Here is a 17,240-nt window from a genome sequence, read left to right as displayed (position 1 = left end):
CCAATAGTTATAAGGACAAGAATAAAGTTTTCTATATGGAATTTCCCACTAAGCTGTAATAAATACCCAAAGGCCACTGGAGTGCTTTCTTACATGACTGAATAGAAAGTGTGATGTGTAGGCGTTCCTGTGTGTACAGCAGTTTTGAGTTTTGAGCATTTGCTGCACTATCTACTTTGCTTTCATCTGCTACCACTGGGGATACTTGAACTTGGCTGCTTTGTTAACATGCATCTTAAACCAAGCAGGGATATACCTCTGCAACTGCAACACTTCTTTCCCTGTTTCAAAATGTGTTTGTATTTTTTTGGTGATTTTCCTTGTGTGTAGTATTATGTTAAAAAATGCTTGGTCATTGTCTAAATATTTTAAATAAGTTTTTGAAAAATAAATATTAACAAGAACAAGAGATAGTAAATAATGATTTAGGAAGTGGTTTCAAATCTGATGATCTCAACAGAAGAAATCCTTGTGTACTAAATGAAAACCTTGATTAATTGGACCATTTGAATCTTATTCAATTATAGGTTTTGGAGTTAAAACCAATGGAACAGAAAGATTTAATCAAATTCATAGAATTTAATGCTAACAAAACATGGCCCCAGTATTGCCAGCATGATAAAGATACAACTCAGACATCATCTGCAAGGTAAAATATTTTTAAAGAATTGGACATTCAGTAGTTTTGTAGTTGGGAGAATTAAGAGTGTTTCTTTTAATATCACTTATAAAACTCTGTCTGGATGTAACATAATTTTTGTACATTGATCATTCTTTTTACCTTTTGTTTTCCTTTAAAAGCAGTAAAACATCTAGCCCCCAAAATGATGCTCCAGACTTGATCTTGTCAACCCAGGGCCAAAGTGGAGATAAGTGGCAATATTTACACCATGAACTCTCATCAAAAATAAGGCTCCCTCTCTCTCAGCTTGTACAGCCCCAGGTCAGTGTATATGTACACGTAGTGCAAATAAACATGTTTACCTTTGAAAAGCCAATAAGCATTCATTAAACACATGTGTGTGTTCTGCATTATTTCCAGAAAGCGATTTATTTATTTTTAGAAAGCAAAAATGCCAAATAGATTTTCATACTTGGCTATCCTCTTTTCATCTTCCTGGAAATCTGCACTTCCCTTTTTGCTTCTGTAGCACCGTGGGCTTCCCCGCTCATAGCTGTTACTAAACTATACACCCGCTTATTTGTCTGTATTCCCCATTAGACAGCATGAGAAGAACGATTGTGTCTGCCTGGTTCACATTTGAGTACCTGGAGCAGAAACTAGAACATCATAACATCTTGGTTACTGTATATTGAATGAATAAAGGAATGAATAATATATATTTTAAAGAAAACACTTTAAAATTATACAGTGCTATATGAGTGTCATTCATTCATAAAAAGATTACTTGAAATCTGCTGTGTGCTGGTCCCTATGCCAATGGTACCCGTCTATAGGTATTCTCACCAACACACCTTAGCATACCTGATCTTTGCCATTATGATCTTTGTCATACCGTGCCAGGTACTGATGCGTGTCTCTCTAAACAGAGCCCATGAGCAGAATAGCACCGTTGCTCCCAGCAGTCAAGCTTGTGCCTTCAGTTTTGCACTCAAACTACCTGGGTAGTGGTTACCAGTGGTTTCCCAATTCCCCAGTCTGGTGGGAACTTTTTCAGTTCTCTTCTATTCTGTGAAGAACCTTATTTGACCAATTAAAGTTGAATTGAATTCATTGGGAGGACTTTAGTCTTGGTTTCTCCTTGTCATACACGCTATAACATGTATGTTGTTCTTTTTCCAGAATAGAATAACCTCCCTCTTTCTCCACCCTCCCACCCCAGCAGAGTCCATCTACCACCCCATCCTGTTCCTTTATATGTTAGTTTTCCAATTTGGCAAAGAAATTAACTCTGAGTCATTCCCCCTTATGAAGTCACAGCTCATTTTCAGTACTTATTTGGCTTTTCAATAACAAATCAAGATGCAGATCTGCCCCTGGAGGTTACTGTATACTATTTAAGAGTTGGCTGTGTGCCAGGAGTATGCCAGTAAACAGGGAAAGAAAGAGCTAACCGTGGAAGTCCAGTAGCATGGCCACAGATTGAAAAATGAGTGGTTTTACTCTATTTTTCAAATTATAGTTTCTTTTCCCTTGGTTTTTTTTTTTTCCTTAATCTAAATGGACCCTCAAGTGTCTAAGTAAAGCCTGTCATGACTTTTCAAAGCTGTCCAAAATATTTAAATTTTAACTAGATCATTTTTTTTCTTTTAAATGACAAGATAGACAAAAATACTTACCAAGAAGATAAACTCAGAAGATAGCTTGTTAAAGCACTTTTGATGTTTTACATTAATAGGATCTCAAACTTTTCATAATAGTATTTCCTTTTTTCAAATGTAGGTTACCACAAATATGAGTATTCTACCCAGTGTGACTGTGTATAACTTTAGATACCCAACAACCGAAGAACTGAAAACTTACACCACCCAGCTTGAAGACCTGCGTCAAGAAGCAAATAATCTTCAGGCACAGGTAGCAGCTGCCTATTATATATTTTCCTCATTGCAATAACAAAAATAAAGGGAAATGTGATACTGTAAAATACCATAATTTTCTTTGTGGATTCTTCAACTTACCCTCAGAGCCAGCATCCAAGGAGTGTGCCCAGTCACTAGGTTATGTCGAACTCTTTTGCAACCTCATGGACTGTAGCCCATCAGGCTCCTCTATTCATGGGCTTTCTCAGACAAGAATATTCTAGTGGGTTGCCATTTCCTCCTCCAGGGAATCTTTCCGACCTAGAGTTCGAACCTGCATCTCCTGCATCTCCTGCATCTCCTGCATCTCCAGCATTGGCGGGCAAATTCTTTACCACTGAGCCAGCTGGGAAGCCCATTATTTTCCTTACCAAACAAATAATAAGATGTACAATTGAAGGAGTCCTAGAATTGCAAATAGAATTTATCTCTGTTACTGACTCTGGTAAATTTGGTAGTGGCTACATAGAATACCACGTATACAGGCTTCGAAACCTGAGTCTAGGATTGGCAGAAACAAGGATCATGATCTATTAATACTGTCTGCAGTGGGGCACTGGGGTCGCAAGGCTGAGGAGAGGTGGAGGGAGGAAGTAGCAGCAGGGTTGCCAACCTTGAGTAGGCTTAACACTGAGATGTTGTGCTGGGTAGCTTAGGTATCCATCAAAGGAAACAGTAGGAAACAGCCCACATTGGGTGACTAATAGGTTTGGCAGGCTCCTAATTTACTTATAGTCACTATACTGTACCATCCCTGTCTTTAAGATGCTGTTCCTCTTTCTAATGAATCCCTTCAAGTTTCTTGACTTCTTTCTTCAGGCCATCCTTGTTGTCATTAACCCACTTTCTCCTTACATTAAAATATGGGGGACAGAGAACAGTGGGAAGAAGGGCAGTTCGGTTTATCTGGAACCACACTTCCCTGGTGGCTCTGACAGTAAAGAATATGCCTGCAATGCAGGAGACCCAGGTTCGATCCCTGGGTCAGGAAGATCCCCTGGAAAAGGAAATGGCAACCCGCTCCAGTGTTGTTGCCTGGAGAATTCCATGAACAGAGGAGCCTGGTGGGCTACAGTCCATGGGTCAATAAAGAGCTGGACACGACTGAGTGACTAACACTTTCACTTTCACACTTCCAGCTGGACAGCCCCACTAAAGAAGTCCATCTTTCGATTTACCTTTTAATTCTATTCAGTAGTCAACTCAATACCTAACACTGAGTTTCTTAAACTTGTTTCTCTCAGAATTAACATCTTAATTTTATTTATTTATTCTGCTACCTAGTTCACAAAGTATTTGAAATGACTAATAAACATAACATGAATGGTAAACTATAATGGAAACCAGGGAAAATATAGGCTTAGGAAGGCAAGGAATCTTAGTGATTTCTGTTTTTCCTTTTCTTCTCTTGATTCAGGAAAACACGTCAGAAGAAACGTACACGAATCTGGATAAGAAATTATTTGAACTGTTTCAGACCCTCCTTCAGTGCCTGGGCAGTGTGGAGGACATGCTGCAGACACCTGGGCTCTTCAGAGGGGATATTGGTACCCAGCAGGTGCACTACGAGGTAGGGAGCACCCATCAAGCACGTGTGTTGGCTGTTACCGCAGGCAGCCCACCGGTTAGCCAGAACTGAAACCTCTCTTAAGGTCAGAACTTATTCACGGTGTCTTTCTTCTTCTCCACTTTGCAGACATTGGCTCTTGAGTTGAAAAAACTTTACTTAGCTGTGAGTGACAAGAAGAATGACCTTTCAAAAGCCATGACTTGGCCTGGCAAGAACGCCAGCCAGTTCCTTGACTGTTTTGATAACCTCCAAGTCTACCTGGAGCACACCCAGGCTACAGCTGCCTCTAGAAGCAAGGCTCTGAAAGCTGGCCTCGACTACACCCGCAGTTATCAGGTACAAGTCTGGGCACTGGGCTGCTTTGGCATAGTGGTAGGTGACAGAACGGACCTCCAATCTTCATTCGCTCCTCTACCCAGAGGCATTCACGAATGGAAATTGCTAAGGAAAGCAGTCAGACTCTTTCTATGAAGGTCTTTAAGTTAGTTCAGCTGCTCATGGCTGGAGACCATTTGAAAGTGAGGTCCTTTCCAAAATCTCAGGTATGAATTTGTTAGGTCTAGCTAAAGTAATGCTTCTTTCCTGTATGACATTCAACCACTAGAAGTGTCACCTGGGAGGATTCCCAGGTAAGGAGGAGCTATTAAAGTTTTGAACAAAGGTATTACAGTCTGTGTACGTTTCTGGTAGATCCAGCTGGCAATTGTCTAATGAGGATTGGAGCAGAGACTTGAGGCAGCCCTGGACTAGTTAGGAAGCTGTTAGAAATTGTCTAATGAAAAGGAAATGAAACACACCACCACTTAGGAAGGAGTCTTCCCTGTAAAATCAAACCTGAATCTGATCAAGTCTCTAGAATCCAAGTCATATAGACACAAGAGAAGAAAATGGTAAGTGGTGCTAAGGGAGTGCAGTCAGCCATATACAGGCAGTGGCAAGCTGTACAGAATAGGTAGCCCATTTTTTTCCTACTACTGCCTCCCTCCCCGCCCCGCCCCCCCACAAAAAAATCCCAGAAACAAAAAAGAGAGATGGGCAGGGGGCCAGCAGATTATGAGGGATTTAAGATACATGAATCCACTGCACCTATTGGACCCCATTTAGATCCCAATTCAAGCACACCAAAAGGAGAAAGTATAGGCAATTAGGGGAATGTGAACCTTGCCTGGGTAGTTAATAATGCTAAGGAATTATTATTGATTTGTGATATTTTTAAAGGGAGGAATCTTTGTCATTTAGAGATACATAGTGAAATATATACTAATAAAATAATATGATATCTTGGACTTGCTTCAAAATAATCTGAGGGAAGGGAAGTCAGGTGTAGTCAAGAAAGCTCAGGGGAGGGGGCAGAAGAGTGACGACCAGCTACAAGTCATCAGTAATTGTTAAGGCTGATGGATGATGATAATGCAGGGGTTCCCCTATTTTGACATATGTTTGAAATTTCTGTAGCTCAGAAACTAAAGGACAGCTAAATTTTTTAAAATGTTCCAAAGCTCTAAATGAGAGTCTCACTGTTTCCTACATTTCTCTTTTTATACAGAATGAAATAAAACGATTATATGATCAACTTGTTAAGAATAAGACATCTTTGCAACAATCTTTGAATGAAATTAGTGGCCAGACTATTGATGAACAGCTTCAGGTAATCAAGTGAAAATCGTTCAAACTGACTTAACCTTGAACCAAAGAGTCTCCTGCATAAAAGACTCCATAAGTCTCCTGTGCTTGTGAATCACTCCCTAAAACACAAGTCTGTGCAGTGTTGGGAAGGTTGTTGAGAAATGAGACCCTCATCCTCTTGGGAGGGGTGCTGACTACTCCTCCATCTAGAGGTCATTTGGCTACATATCAGAATTGTAAATCTAAATGCTCTTCATCCAGCAGCTCCATTCACTTATACAGCAAGTGTGAATTGACCTAATGTGTTCAGGCCATGGTTCTACATTCTGGGTTTGTACTTATCCTAAATAAATAAGACAAGTGCATAAAGATAAATATGTGTGTGAATATTCAAGGAGGGACCTGACAGAACTGCTTGAATTAAAAGACTCTAAATAGCCCAAAAGTCCATTTTGAACCAACTGTTACTAAAGCAGTGAGCAGCCTTACTGTGTCTGTTTAAAAGGCTCTAGATTAGTTTGTACTGCTATGACTAGATGCTGAGAAGCTGATAAGTAAAGCATGCAAACTGTAGAATCCAATGACATGTGCAAGCCAGTGCATTTCAGGATAGGAATGTATCCCTCTTCTCAGTACATGCTTTGAATACATTAGAAACAGACCATCAACTGTGGATCTTTGGGGAGAACTGGAGAGGATGGAGGAAAAGTGGCACTTTCATTTTTCGTTCTTTTCTATATTGTTTAATTCTTTTTAAGTGACTATGTATACTCCTGACTTACTAAACAGTTTTATTTTTTTGTGTTGTCTCTCTCTTTAGAAAGTGGATGCATATACAGTGGAGCTGCAGAACTCTGAGAGCCGAGTGGCAAAACTAAGAGATGAAGGAGAGAGGCTTCATTTACCTTATGTTCTCCTCCAGGAGGTTTACAAATTAGAGGTACGTCTGAGCAGAACATATTCAATCCATAAATTACTATGATTATAAAAAGTTAGGCATTTTTCTTCTAGCAAGGAAATTTGTGCACTGTGTGCTCAGTCACTCAGTCTTGTCCAACTCTTTGTGACCCCATGGACTGTGGCCCCCCAGTCTCTTCTGTCCAAGGGGTTTCCCAGGCAAGAATATGAGTGGCTTGCCATTCTCTTCTCCAGGGGATCTTCCTGACCCAGGGCCCACATCTCCAGCATTGGCAGGTGGAATCTTTACCACTGAGCCACTTGGGAAGCTCTCCATGGAAATTTAGATATGCTCTTTATTTGGGTTATTTTCATGGTTGGGTGGAAATGTTTGTGCACACCTGTTCTTTCTTTTCAGGATGTCCTTGACAGTATGTGGGGACTCTTGAGAGCCAGGTACACAGAACTCAGCTGCCCTTGCATCACTGAGAGCCAGCAAGATGCTTTGTTGCAAGGCATGGTGGAACTGGTGAATATCGGGAAGGAAAAGCTTGCTCATGACCACTTACAGCAAGCCAAAAGTAAAGTTGCCCTACAGGCTCAAATACAAAATCACAAGGTAAGACACATGGGTCAGATCACCTTTTCATAGACTAAGTTATTCTGAGTATGAACAGAGCATACATGTCTTTCCTGGTGAAATACACATCATTCCTTTATTCTTTAAACAAACATCTATTACACCATGTACCAGGAAGTCTGCTAAACTCTAAGAATATAATTGTGAGTGAAAACAGACACAATTCTTAAGATTTATGGACCTTTTAGTTGATTGAGAAGACATTTTTGTCAAGGAGCAATTCAAACAAATTTAAAATTGAAATTGGGATACATACTTTAAGAGCATTTAATAGAGGGAGTTGAATTCAGGAGGTTAGGAAAGGCCTTACTGAGAACTAAAATCAAAATAAATAAAGAAATAAATTACAAATGTATATGTAGTGTAATGCTACAGTAAACCCTTTTGCTTTCCATTAATTTCATTAAATAACACTTCATGATAACCAACAAGAGATATGTAGTAATTTAAATGCTGATAATAAATGTGTAAGATATAGTCCCTGCCTCCAACAAGCTGAAGTCCAGGTTTTTGATAAGTAGACGTTAAGAAAAATTCAAAGGTAAATATTGTATAAAGAATGGAGGGGAAGAGGAGAAAATATATTAACTGATATAAAAATGTCTCAAAGCTTATGGTAGACCCTTTTATGTATCCTTTTCAGGGAATAAGAAAAGAGATTCACCTAATAAGAGGCCCCTCAAAATAATTAAGGGGGCAGCTGACTATAAATGGTGAACCATGTGAAGGAAAGCCTTTCTCTTTAAAGGTCTTAAAGTGCTGTTGTAGGAGCTTTGACCAACCAGAATCCCAATAGACCCCCATCAAGAAATTTCCTTTATTTAACCATTGTATTGAGTAGACGTTAGAACCAAAGTTTAGAAACCCCTGGCAATTGAATATGTGATGTGAATTTTTGAGGCTCACACGTCTATCTATCCAATTTATTGTCTTGAAACCAATCAGCCAAATCAGCATCTACATTTTGGTAAAAAATTTAAAAAAAATAAAAAAGGTTCTTAAAACCTAGAATTTCCGATATACTGGAAATTTTAATTGCCTAATTAATAATATTGGCCCTTTAATATTGATAGTTTTGAAAAAAATATTACCAGGGATAATTTTTCATTGTGATTTGTTAAAATTCCATTAGTATTTGATGACCATGGATACATAGGCAATATTTGGTTTGTTTTCTCATGAATTTGACTCTACATGGCTGTCCTGGGATTTCAGAGTAGAAAGTAAATATGACAGTATAACATGTTGAAAAAACTTGAATTTTAAGGCTTTTCACAGCATAAAAATAAATAAATGTCAACATCTCATTTCACAGCTTTTTTTCCAGAAGCTTGTTGCTGACATGCTCTTGATCCAAACATATTCCAATAAAATGCTTCCTTCTTTAATGCAAAAGAAAGAAACATTTGGGGCAGAACAAGTCAAAGAAGTTAAATTGCTAGAAGAAAAGTCACATCAATATGGAATAAAGCTACAGAGTTTACTGCAGGTATGTGGCTTTCATACATTTTGTACTTAAGCCAGGAATTCTGGATTTTCAACCACCACCTCTAGGTTTGAAAATAAGTATCTGGTTATTATTAAGCAGTAGTTAAGTGAGAACCAGCAATGAGGAACGTGGATCCTGTTCCAGCTCCTACTGCTGCTCCCCCAGTGAAATATTAGCTGAAATTTCCTATACGTCAGTTAGGGATGACACAGCATCTTTCTGCCTTCAAGGGCTGTGTACAAATAAACAAAATGGGAAGCATTTTGAGGTCTTGAATGAGATCATTTCATGAAACATCAGGGGTTCTGAAACTGTGCATCCCAAAGAGGATAAGCCCAGATGTTCTGTTGCTAAGATTTATGCCAGTTCTGTCCTGATTCAAAGAAAAAAGGGAGGCGGTCCTAAGATGGAGGAGGAATAGGACAGGGAGACCACTTTCTCCCCCACAAATTCATCGAAAGAACATTTGAACACTGAGCAAATTCCACAAAACAACTTCTGAATGCTGGCAGAGGACATCAGGCACTGAGAAAGGCAGCCCATTGTCTTCAAAAGGAGTTGGAGAAGTCTTGAGGCTACTGTAAGAATATGACTGAAAACCAGAGGCAGGAGGCTTAAGTCCAAATCCTCAGAACACCAGAGAACTCCTGACTCCAGGGGACATTAATCGATAGGAGCTCATCAAATGCCTCCATACCTACACTGAAACCAAGCACCACCCAAGGGCCAACAAGCTCCAGAGAAAGACATACCATGCAAATTCTCTAGCAACACAGGAACATAGCCCTGAGCTTCAATATACAAGGCTGGCCAAAGTCACACCAAACCCATTGACCTCTCAAAACTCATTATTGGACACTTCAGTGCCCTCCAGAGAGAAGAAACCCAGCTCAACCCACCAGAATACCAACACAAGGTCCCCTAACCAGGAAACCTTGACAAGCCACACGTCCAACCCCACCCACAGCAAGGAAACTCCACAATAAAGAGGAACCACAAACTGCCAGAATATGGAAAGGCCACCCCAAACATAGCAATATAAACAAGATGAAAAAGCAGAGAAATACCCAGCAGGTAAGGGAACAGGATAAATACCCACCAAACCAAACAAAAGAGGAAGAAATAGGGAATCTACCTGATAAAGAATTCCAAATAATGATAGTGAAAATGATCCAAAATCTTGAAAACAAAATGGAATCACAGATAAATAGCCTGGAGACAAAGATCAATAAGATGCAAGAAATGTTTAACAAGGACCTAGAAGAAATAAAAAAGAGTCAGTATATAATGAATAATGCAATAAATGAGATCAAAAACACTCTGCAGGGAACCAACAGTAGAATAACACAGGCAGAAGATAGGATTAGTGAGGTAGAAGATAGAATGGTAGAAATAAATGAAACAGAGAGGAAAAAAGAAAAAAGAATCGAAAGAAATGAGGACAACCTCAGAGACCTCTGGGACAGTGTTAAACGCCCCAACATTCAAAGCATAGGAGTCCCAGAAGAAGAAGACAAAAAGACCCTGAGAAAATACTTGAGGAGATAATAGTTGAAAACTTCCCTAAAATAGGGAAAGAAATAGTCACCCAAGTCCAAGAAACCCAGAGAGTCCCAAACAGAATATACCCAAGGTGAAACACCCCAAGACACATATTAATCAAATTAACAAAGAACAAATATTAAAAGCATCAAGGGGAAAACAACAAATAACACACAAGGGCATTCCTATAAGGATAACAGCTGATCTTTCAATAGAAACTCTTCAGGCCAGAAGGGAATGGCAAGACATACTTAAAGTGATGAAAGAAAATAACCTACAGCCCAGATTACTGTACCCAACAAGGATCTCATTCAAATATGAGGAGAAATCAAAAGCTTTACAGACAAGCAAAAGCTGAGAGAATTCAGCACCACAAAACCAGCTCTCCAACAAATGCTAAAGTATCTTCTCTAGACAGAAAACAAAGAGAGGGTGTATAAACTCGAACCCAAAACAATAAAGTAAATGGCAACGGGATCATACTTACCAGTAATTACCGTAAATGTAAATGGGTTGAATGCCCCAACCAAAAGACAAAGACTGGCTGAATGGATACAAAAACAAGACCCCTATATATGCTGTCTACAAGAGACCCACCTCAAAACAAGGGACACATACAGACTGAACGTGAAGGGCTGGAAAAAGATATTCCACACAAATAGAGACCAAAAGAAAGCAGGAGTAGCAATACTCATATTAGATAAAGTAGACTTTAAAACAAAGGCTGTGAAAAGAGACAAGGACACACATAATGATCAAAGGATCAATCCAAGAAGAAGATATAACAATTATAAATACATATGCACCCAACATAGGAGCACTGCAATATGTAAGACAAATGCTAACAAGCATGAAAGGGGAAATTAATAATAATACAATAATAGTGGGAGACTTTAATACCCCACTCACACCTATGGATAGATCAACTAAACAGAAAATTAACAAGGAAACACAAACTTTAAATGATACAATCGACCAGTTGGACCTAATTGATATCTGTAGGACATTTCACCCCAAAACAATGAATTTCACCTTTTTCTCAAGTGCTCATGGAACCTTCTCCAGGATAGATCACATCCTGGGCCATAAATCTAGCCTTGATAAATTAAAAAAAATTGAAATCATTCCAAGCATCTTTTCTGACCACAATGCAGTAAGATTAGATCTCAATTACTGGAGAAAAACTATTAAAAATTCCAACATACGGAGGCTGAACAACATGCTGCTGAATAACCAACAAATCACAGAAGAAATCAAAAAAGAAATCAAAATATGCATAGAAACAAATGAAAATGAAAACACAACAACCCAAAACCTATGGGACACTGTAAAAGCAGTACTAAGGGGAAGGTTCATAGCAATACAGGCTTACCTCAAGAAACAAGAAAAAAGTCAAATAAATAACCTAACTCTACCTCTAAACCAACTAGAAAAGGAAGAAATGAAGAACCCCAGGGTTAGTAGAAGGAAAGAAATCTTAAAAATTAGGGCAGAAATAAATGCAAAAGAAATAAAAGAGACCATAGCAAAAATCAACAAAGCCAAAAGCTGGTTCTTTAAGAAGTTAAATAAAATTGACAAACCATTAGCCAGACTCATCAAGAAACAAAGGGAGAAAAATCAAATCAACAAAATTAGAAATGAAAATGGAGAGATCACAACAGACAACACAGAAATACAAAGGATCATAAGAGACTACTGTCAGCAACTATATGCCAATAAAATGGACAACTTGGAAGAAATGGACAAATTCTTAGAAAAGTACAACTTTCCAAAACTGAACCATGAAGAAATGGAAAATCTTAACAGACCCATCACAAGCACAGAAATTGAAACTATAATCAGAAATCTTCCAGCAAACGAAAGCCCAGGACCAGATGGCTTCACAGCTGAATTCTACCAAAAATTTAGGGAAGAGCTAACACCTATCCTACTCAAACTCTTCCAGAAAATTGCAGAGGAAGGTAAACTTCCAAACTCATTCTATGAGGCCACCATCACCCTAATACCAAAACCTGACAAAGATTCCACACACAAAAAAAGAAAACTACAGGCCAATATCACTGATGAACATAGATGCAAAAATCCTTAACAAAATTCTAGCAAACAGAATCCAACAACATATTAAAAAGATCATACATCATGACCAAGTGGGCTTTATCCCAGTGATGCAAGGATTCGTCAATATTCGCAAATCAATCAATGTAATACACCACATTAACAAATTGAAAAATAAAAACCATATGATTATCTCAATAGATGCAGAGAAAGCCTTTGACAAAATTCAACATCCATTTATGATAAACCCTCCAGAAAGCAAGAATAGAAGGAACATACCTCAAATAATAAAAGCTATATATGAAAAACCCACAGCAAACATTATCCTCAATGGTGAAAAATTGAAAGCATTTCTCCTAAAGTCAGGAAAAACACAAGGGTGCCCACTCTCACCATTACTATTCAACATAGTTTTGGAAGTATTGGCCACAGCAATCAGAGCAGAAAAAAAAATAAAAGGAATCCAGATTGGAAAAGAAATAAAACTCTCACTGTTTGCAGACGACATGATCCTCTACATAGAAAACCCTAAAGACTCCACCAGAAAATTACTAGAGCTAATTAATAAATATAGTAAAGTTGCAGGATATAAAATCAATACACAGAAATCCCTTGCATTCCTATACACTAACAATGAGAAAACAGAAAGAGAAATTAAGGAAACAATTCCATTCACCATTGCAATGAAAAGAGTAAAATACTTAGGAATATATATACCTAAAGAAATAAAAGACCTATATATAGAAAACTATAAAACACTGGTGAAAGAAATCAAAGAGGACACAAATAGATGGAGAAATATACCATGTTCATGGATCAGAGGGATCAATATAGTGAAAATGAGTGTACTACCCAAAGCAATCTAGAGATTCAGTACAATCCCTATCAAGCTACCAACAATATTTTTCATAGAACTAGATCAAATAATTTCACAATTTGTATGGAAATACAAAAAAACCTCGATTAGCAATCTTGAGAAAGAAGAATGGAACTGGGGGAATCAACCTGCCTGACTTCATTCTCTCCTACAAAGCCACAGTCATCAAGACAGTATGGTACTGGCAGATCATACTGCCAGAAATATAAATCAATGGAACAAAATAGAAAGCCCAGAGATAAATCCACACACCTATGGACACCTTATCTTCAACAAAGGAGGCAAGAATATACAATGGAGAAAAGACAATGTCTTTAACAAGTGGTGCTGGAAAAACTGGTCAACGACTTGTGAAAAAATGAAACTAGAACACTTTCCAATACCATACACAAAAATAAACTCAAAATGGATTAAAGATCTAAACGTAAGACCAGAAACTATAAAACTCCTAGAGGAAGACACAGGCAAAACTCTCTATGACATAAATCACAGTAGGATCCTCTATGACCCACCTCCCAGAATATTGGAAGTAAAAGGAAAAATAAACAAATGGGACCTAATTAAACTTAAAAGCTTTTGCACAACAAAGGAAACTATAAGCAAGGTGAAAAGACAGCCTTCAGAATGGGAGAAAATAAGAGCAAATGAAACAACTGACAAAGAATTAATCTCAAAAAATACAAGGAACTCCTACAGCTCAATTCCAGAAAAATAAACGACCCGATCAAAAAATGGGCCAAAGAACTAAACAGACATTTCTCCAAAGAAGACACACAGATGGCTAACAAACACATGAAAAGATGCTCAACATCACTCATCATCAGAGAAATGCAAATCAAAACCACAATGAGGTACAATCTCATGCCAGTCAGAATGGCTGCTGTCCAAAAGTCTACAAGCAATAAATGCTGGAGAGAGTGTGGAGAAGAGGGAACCCTCTTACACTGTTGGTGGGAATGCAAATTAGTACAGCCACTATGGAGAATGGTGTGGAGATTCCTTAAAAAACTGGAAATAGAACTGCCTTATGCCCTAGCAATCCCACTGCTGGGCATACACACCGAGGAAACCAGAATTGAAAGAGACATGTGTGCCCCAATGTTCATCGCAGCACTGTTTATAATAGCCAGGACATGGAAGCAACCTAGATGTCCATCCGCAGACGAATGGATAAGAAAGCTGTGGTACATATACACAATGGAATATTACTCAGGCATTAAAAAGAATACATTTGAATCAGTTCTAATGAGGTGGATGAAACTGGAGTCTATTATACAGAGTAAAGTAAACCAGAAAGAAAAACACCAATACAGTATACTAATGCATATATATGGAATTTAGAAAGATGGTAACGATGACCCTGTATGCAAGACAGCAAAAGAGACACAGATGTATAGAACAGTCTTTTGGACCCTGTGGGAGAGGGCGAGGGTGGGATGGTTTGAGAGAATGGCATTGAAACATGTATATTATCATATGTGAAATGGATCACCAGTCTAAGTTCGATGCATGATGCAGGGTGCTCGGGGCTGGTGCACTGGGAAGACCAAGAGGGATGGGATGGGGAGGGAGGTGGGAGGAAGGTTCAGGACGGGGAACACATGTACACCCATGGCGGATCCCTGTCAAAACCAATACAATATTGTAAAGTAATTAGCCTCCAAAAAATTAATTAATTAATTAAAAAAAGAGAAAAAAGTTAAGCTTACATAAAGCTCTTTCTCAGTTTTAAGGTTTTTTCCACCTTTACCTTCTTAAACACAGTGGAAAGAAATACTAAACTTTTTTAATGGATAATAAGATATCGTATTATTTTATGCTAATAAATATTTTCTAATAGTATGTCAAGTGGGTATTTATAGTAATAGTTCATGGTGTTTAAAAAAAGAAAAAGATTCCATAAGTGACTTCCCTCATGGTCCAGTGGTTAAGACTCTGGGCTTCCGAGGTAGGGGGCACAAGCTCGATCTTTAGTCAAGAAACTAAAATCCTACATGCCATGCAGCACAGCGTAATAAATTACGAGTTAAGTTAAAAAAAAAGAAAAAGACTCCATGAGTCCAGTGAGTGTCCCTAACTTTCAGGTGACCCACTGTTCCACTCGGTAGGAAAATTAGTGGAGTGGTTCGTTTTCCAGCAGGTAATATTTTGTGTCCATAAATGAGCTCTGTTGAGGGTTAAGGCCCCAGAGGTGGGCTTCTCTGGAAACAGAGTGCTGGGACCAGGCAGACTCTGGCGAAGGCAGTAGTACTCCCCTGCTGAAGTGTAAACTCACAGCCTCTCAAACCACTTATTTGAGCGGCATGCTAGGGTAATGGATTGGGTCATGTTCAGTGGGCTGGGAGTTGGAGCAGGGAGCGTTAGGAACAGCCTAACATGAGCTTCTGTTGAAAAACTTTAAAAGTTAGCACCTTCCTTTCCAAGTAATAAAAGTCCTCTGAGATCATGACAGAGGCGTACACTGAGAGTATCATTTTAACTTAATCCTATTATTCCCTGGGTTGGGAAGACCCCTGGAGAAGGAAATGGCAACCCACTCCAGTACTCTTCCCTGGAAAATCCCATGGATGGAGAAGCTTGGTAGGCTACAGTCCATGGGGTCGCAAAGAGTCAGACACGTCTTCCCTGATGGCTCAGACGGTTAAGCGTCTGTCTACAATGTGGGATACCCGGGTTTGACCCCTGGGTCGGGAAGACCCCCTAGAGAAGGAAATGGCAATCCACTCCATTACTATTGCCTGGAAAATCCCATGGACTGAGAAGCCTGGTAGGCTACAGTCCATGGGGTCGCAAAGAGTCGGACACGACTGGGCAACTTCACTTTATTATTCCCTGCTCGATTTGACAAGACAAACATAAAACCCTAGTACCTCCTGGATTTTTTAAAACCTTTTCCACACTGCAGTGAAAGTGGAATTGTTTCCTACCAGACACTGAGCTCTCATTAGGGTAGGTTATATCTCAGAAACCCCTGGAATCTGTGCTTTAATTTTGTATGGTCTCAGAGTTCATTTTTGTTTGGGAGATTAATTTCATCCCTTTCTGGAACTAAGCCCTCTGGTGATCATGTGTTCTTAATTCTCTAGAAATGGGAAGAATTTGATGAAAACTACGCATCTCTTGAAAAGGACCTGGAAATTCTTATGTCTACGTTGCCCTCTGTGAGTTTGGTAGAAGAGACAGAGGAAAGATTGGTGGAAAGGATTTCATATTACCAGGTATTTTGCTTCCACTTACACTATCAAAGTCATGGTCTGAAGCACTTTGTGTTTTTATTGTGTTTTGACTAAAGTACTTGATTTTGAGGGTGAATGATTTGAATTGAAATGAAATGTTCCTCAAACAACTCACAGGGAGACATATTTGGGAGAACTGCAGATTTGCTTGTGGGCTTCTCTTCATAACCATGTGCCTGACGTGGGGTCGGGACCTTGGTTTGAGTCCTGACTCTCTCTCATTTAGCACTTTGTCAGCTTTCTGTCCCTAAGGTTCAGTGTCTTCATCTATAGAATGTAGGTAATCAAGCTTGTTCTACCTGTCTCTGGAGGTGGATGTCAGCAGGTGTGGACATGAGCTAAAGTATGAGAAGAACTTTGTGAACTATGGGCCTCTGAACATATTTTTAGTCTTATGACAAGTGAAGCCCTGATTGGACAGAGCCAATGAGGAAAACAACAATCTGCTCCCTGCCACCAGCATTATAAAGAGACTTCAGACTTGAAATTTTTTCTTGTGTAACATTTGGTATTGTTATGATCAAAGTCTCTGTGTCTCAGATTTCAATACCATAGAAAAGATACAACCTTAGCATGGTTTTTGAGTGGCATTGAGAATGTGACCTACAAGATAAGAACAGGGTCTAAATATTTTCAACAGAAACTCGAAATGCTTAGTTTTTACTTTAGAATGTTTGTGGTCAGAACCTGGTTGTGTGGTTAGTGTGTGTATGCACTATCAAATAGCCACTTTAAAATTTCAAAAGCAGGTTTGTTGCCTGACC

The 17,240-nt window shown here is 38.9% G+C and overlaps 1 protein-coding gene across 9 annotated transcripts in view; it reads left to right on the top strand.

Moving 5' to 3' along the window:
• The window catches only part of SYNE2 (spectrin repeat containing nuclear envelope protein 2), a 239,426-nt gene that overhangs the window by 138,276 nt on the left and 83,910 nt on the right, over positions 1-17,240 (top strand). For 7 of the 9 annotated variants that reach the window (XM_070377741.1, XM_070377740.1, XM_070377738.1 and 4 more), the window contains 10 exons: positions 528-649; positions 802-943; positions 2,405-2,536; positions 3,959-4,111; positions 4,238-4,447; positions 5,658-5,759; positions 6,558-6,677; positions 7,053-7,253; positions 8,590-8,763; positions 16,327-16,458. In XM_070377741.1, coding sequence (XP_070233842.1) covers positions 528-649; positions 802-943; positions 2,405-2,536; positions 3,959-4,111; positions 4,238-4,447; positions 5,658-5,759; positions 6,558-6,677; positions 7,053-7,253; positions 8,590-8,763; positions 16,327-16,458 — 1,488 coding nt within the window. The remainder of the gene's footprint in view (positions 1-527; positions 650-801; positions 944-2,404; positions 2,537-3,958; positions 4,112-4,237; positions 4,448-5,657; positions 5,760-6,557; positions 6,678-7,052; positions 7,254-8,589; positions 8,764-16,326; positions 16,459-17,240) is intronic. The other 2 variants (XM_070377739.1, XM_070377742.1) reach the window with 2 other exon arrangements.

The sequence above is a fragment of the Bos mutus genome, chromosome 10 (genome assembly GCF_027580195.1).
Source record: "Bos mutus isolate GX-2022 chromosome 10, NWIPB_WYAK_1.1, whole genome shotgun sequence".
Taxonomy (NCBI): Eukaryota; Metazoa; Chordata; class Mammalia; order Artiodactyla; family Bovidae; genus Bos; species Bos mutus.
This window is presented reverse-complemented; position numbering and strand designations above follow the sequence as displayed.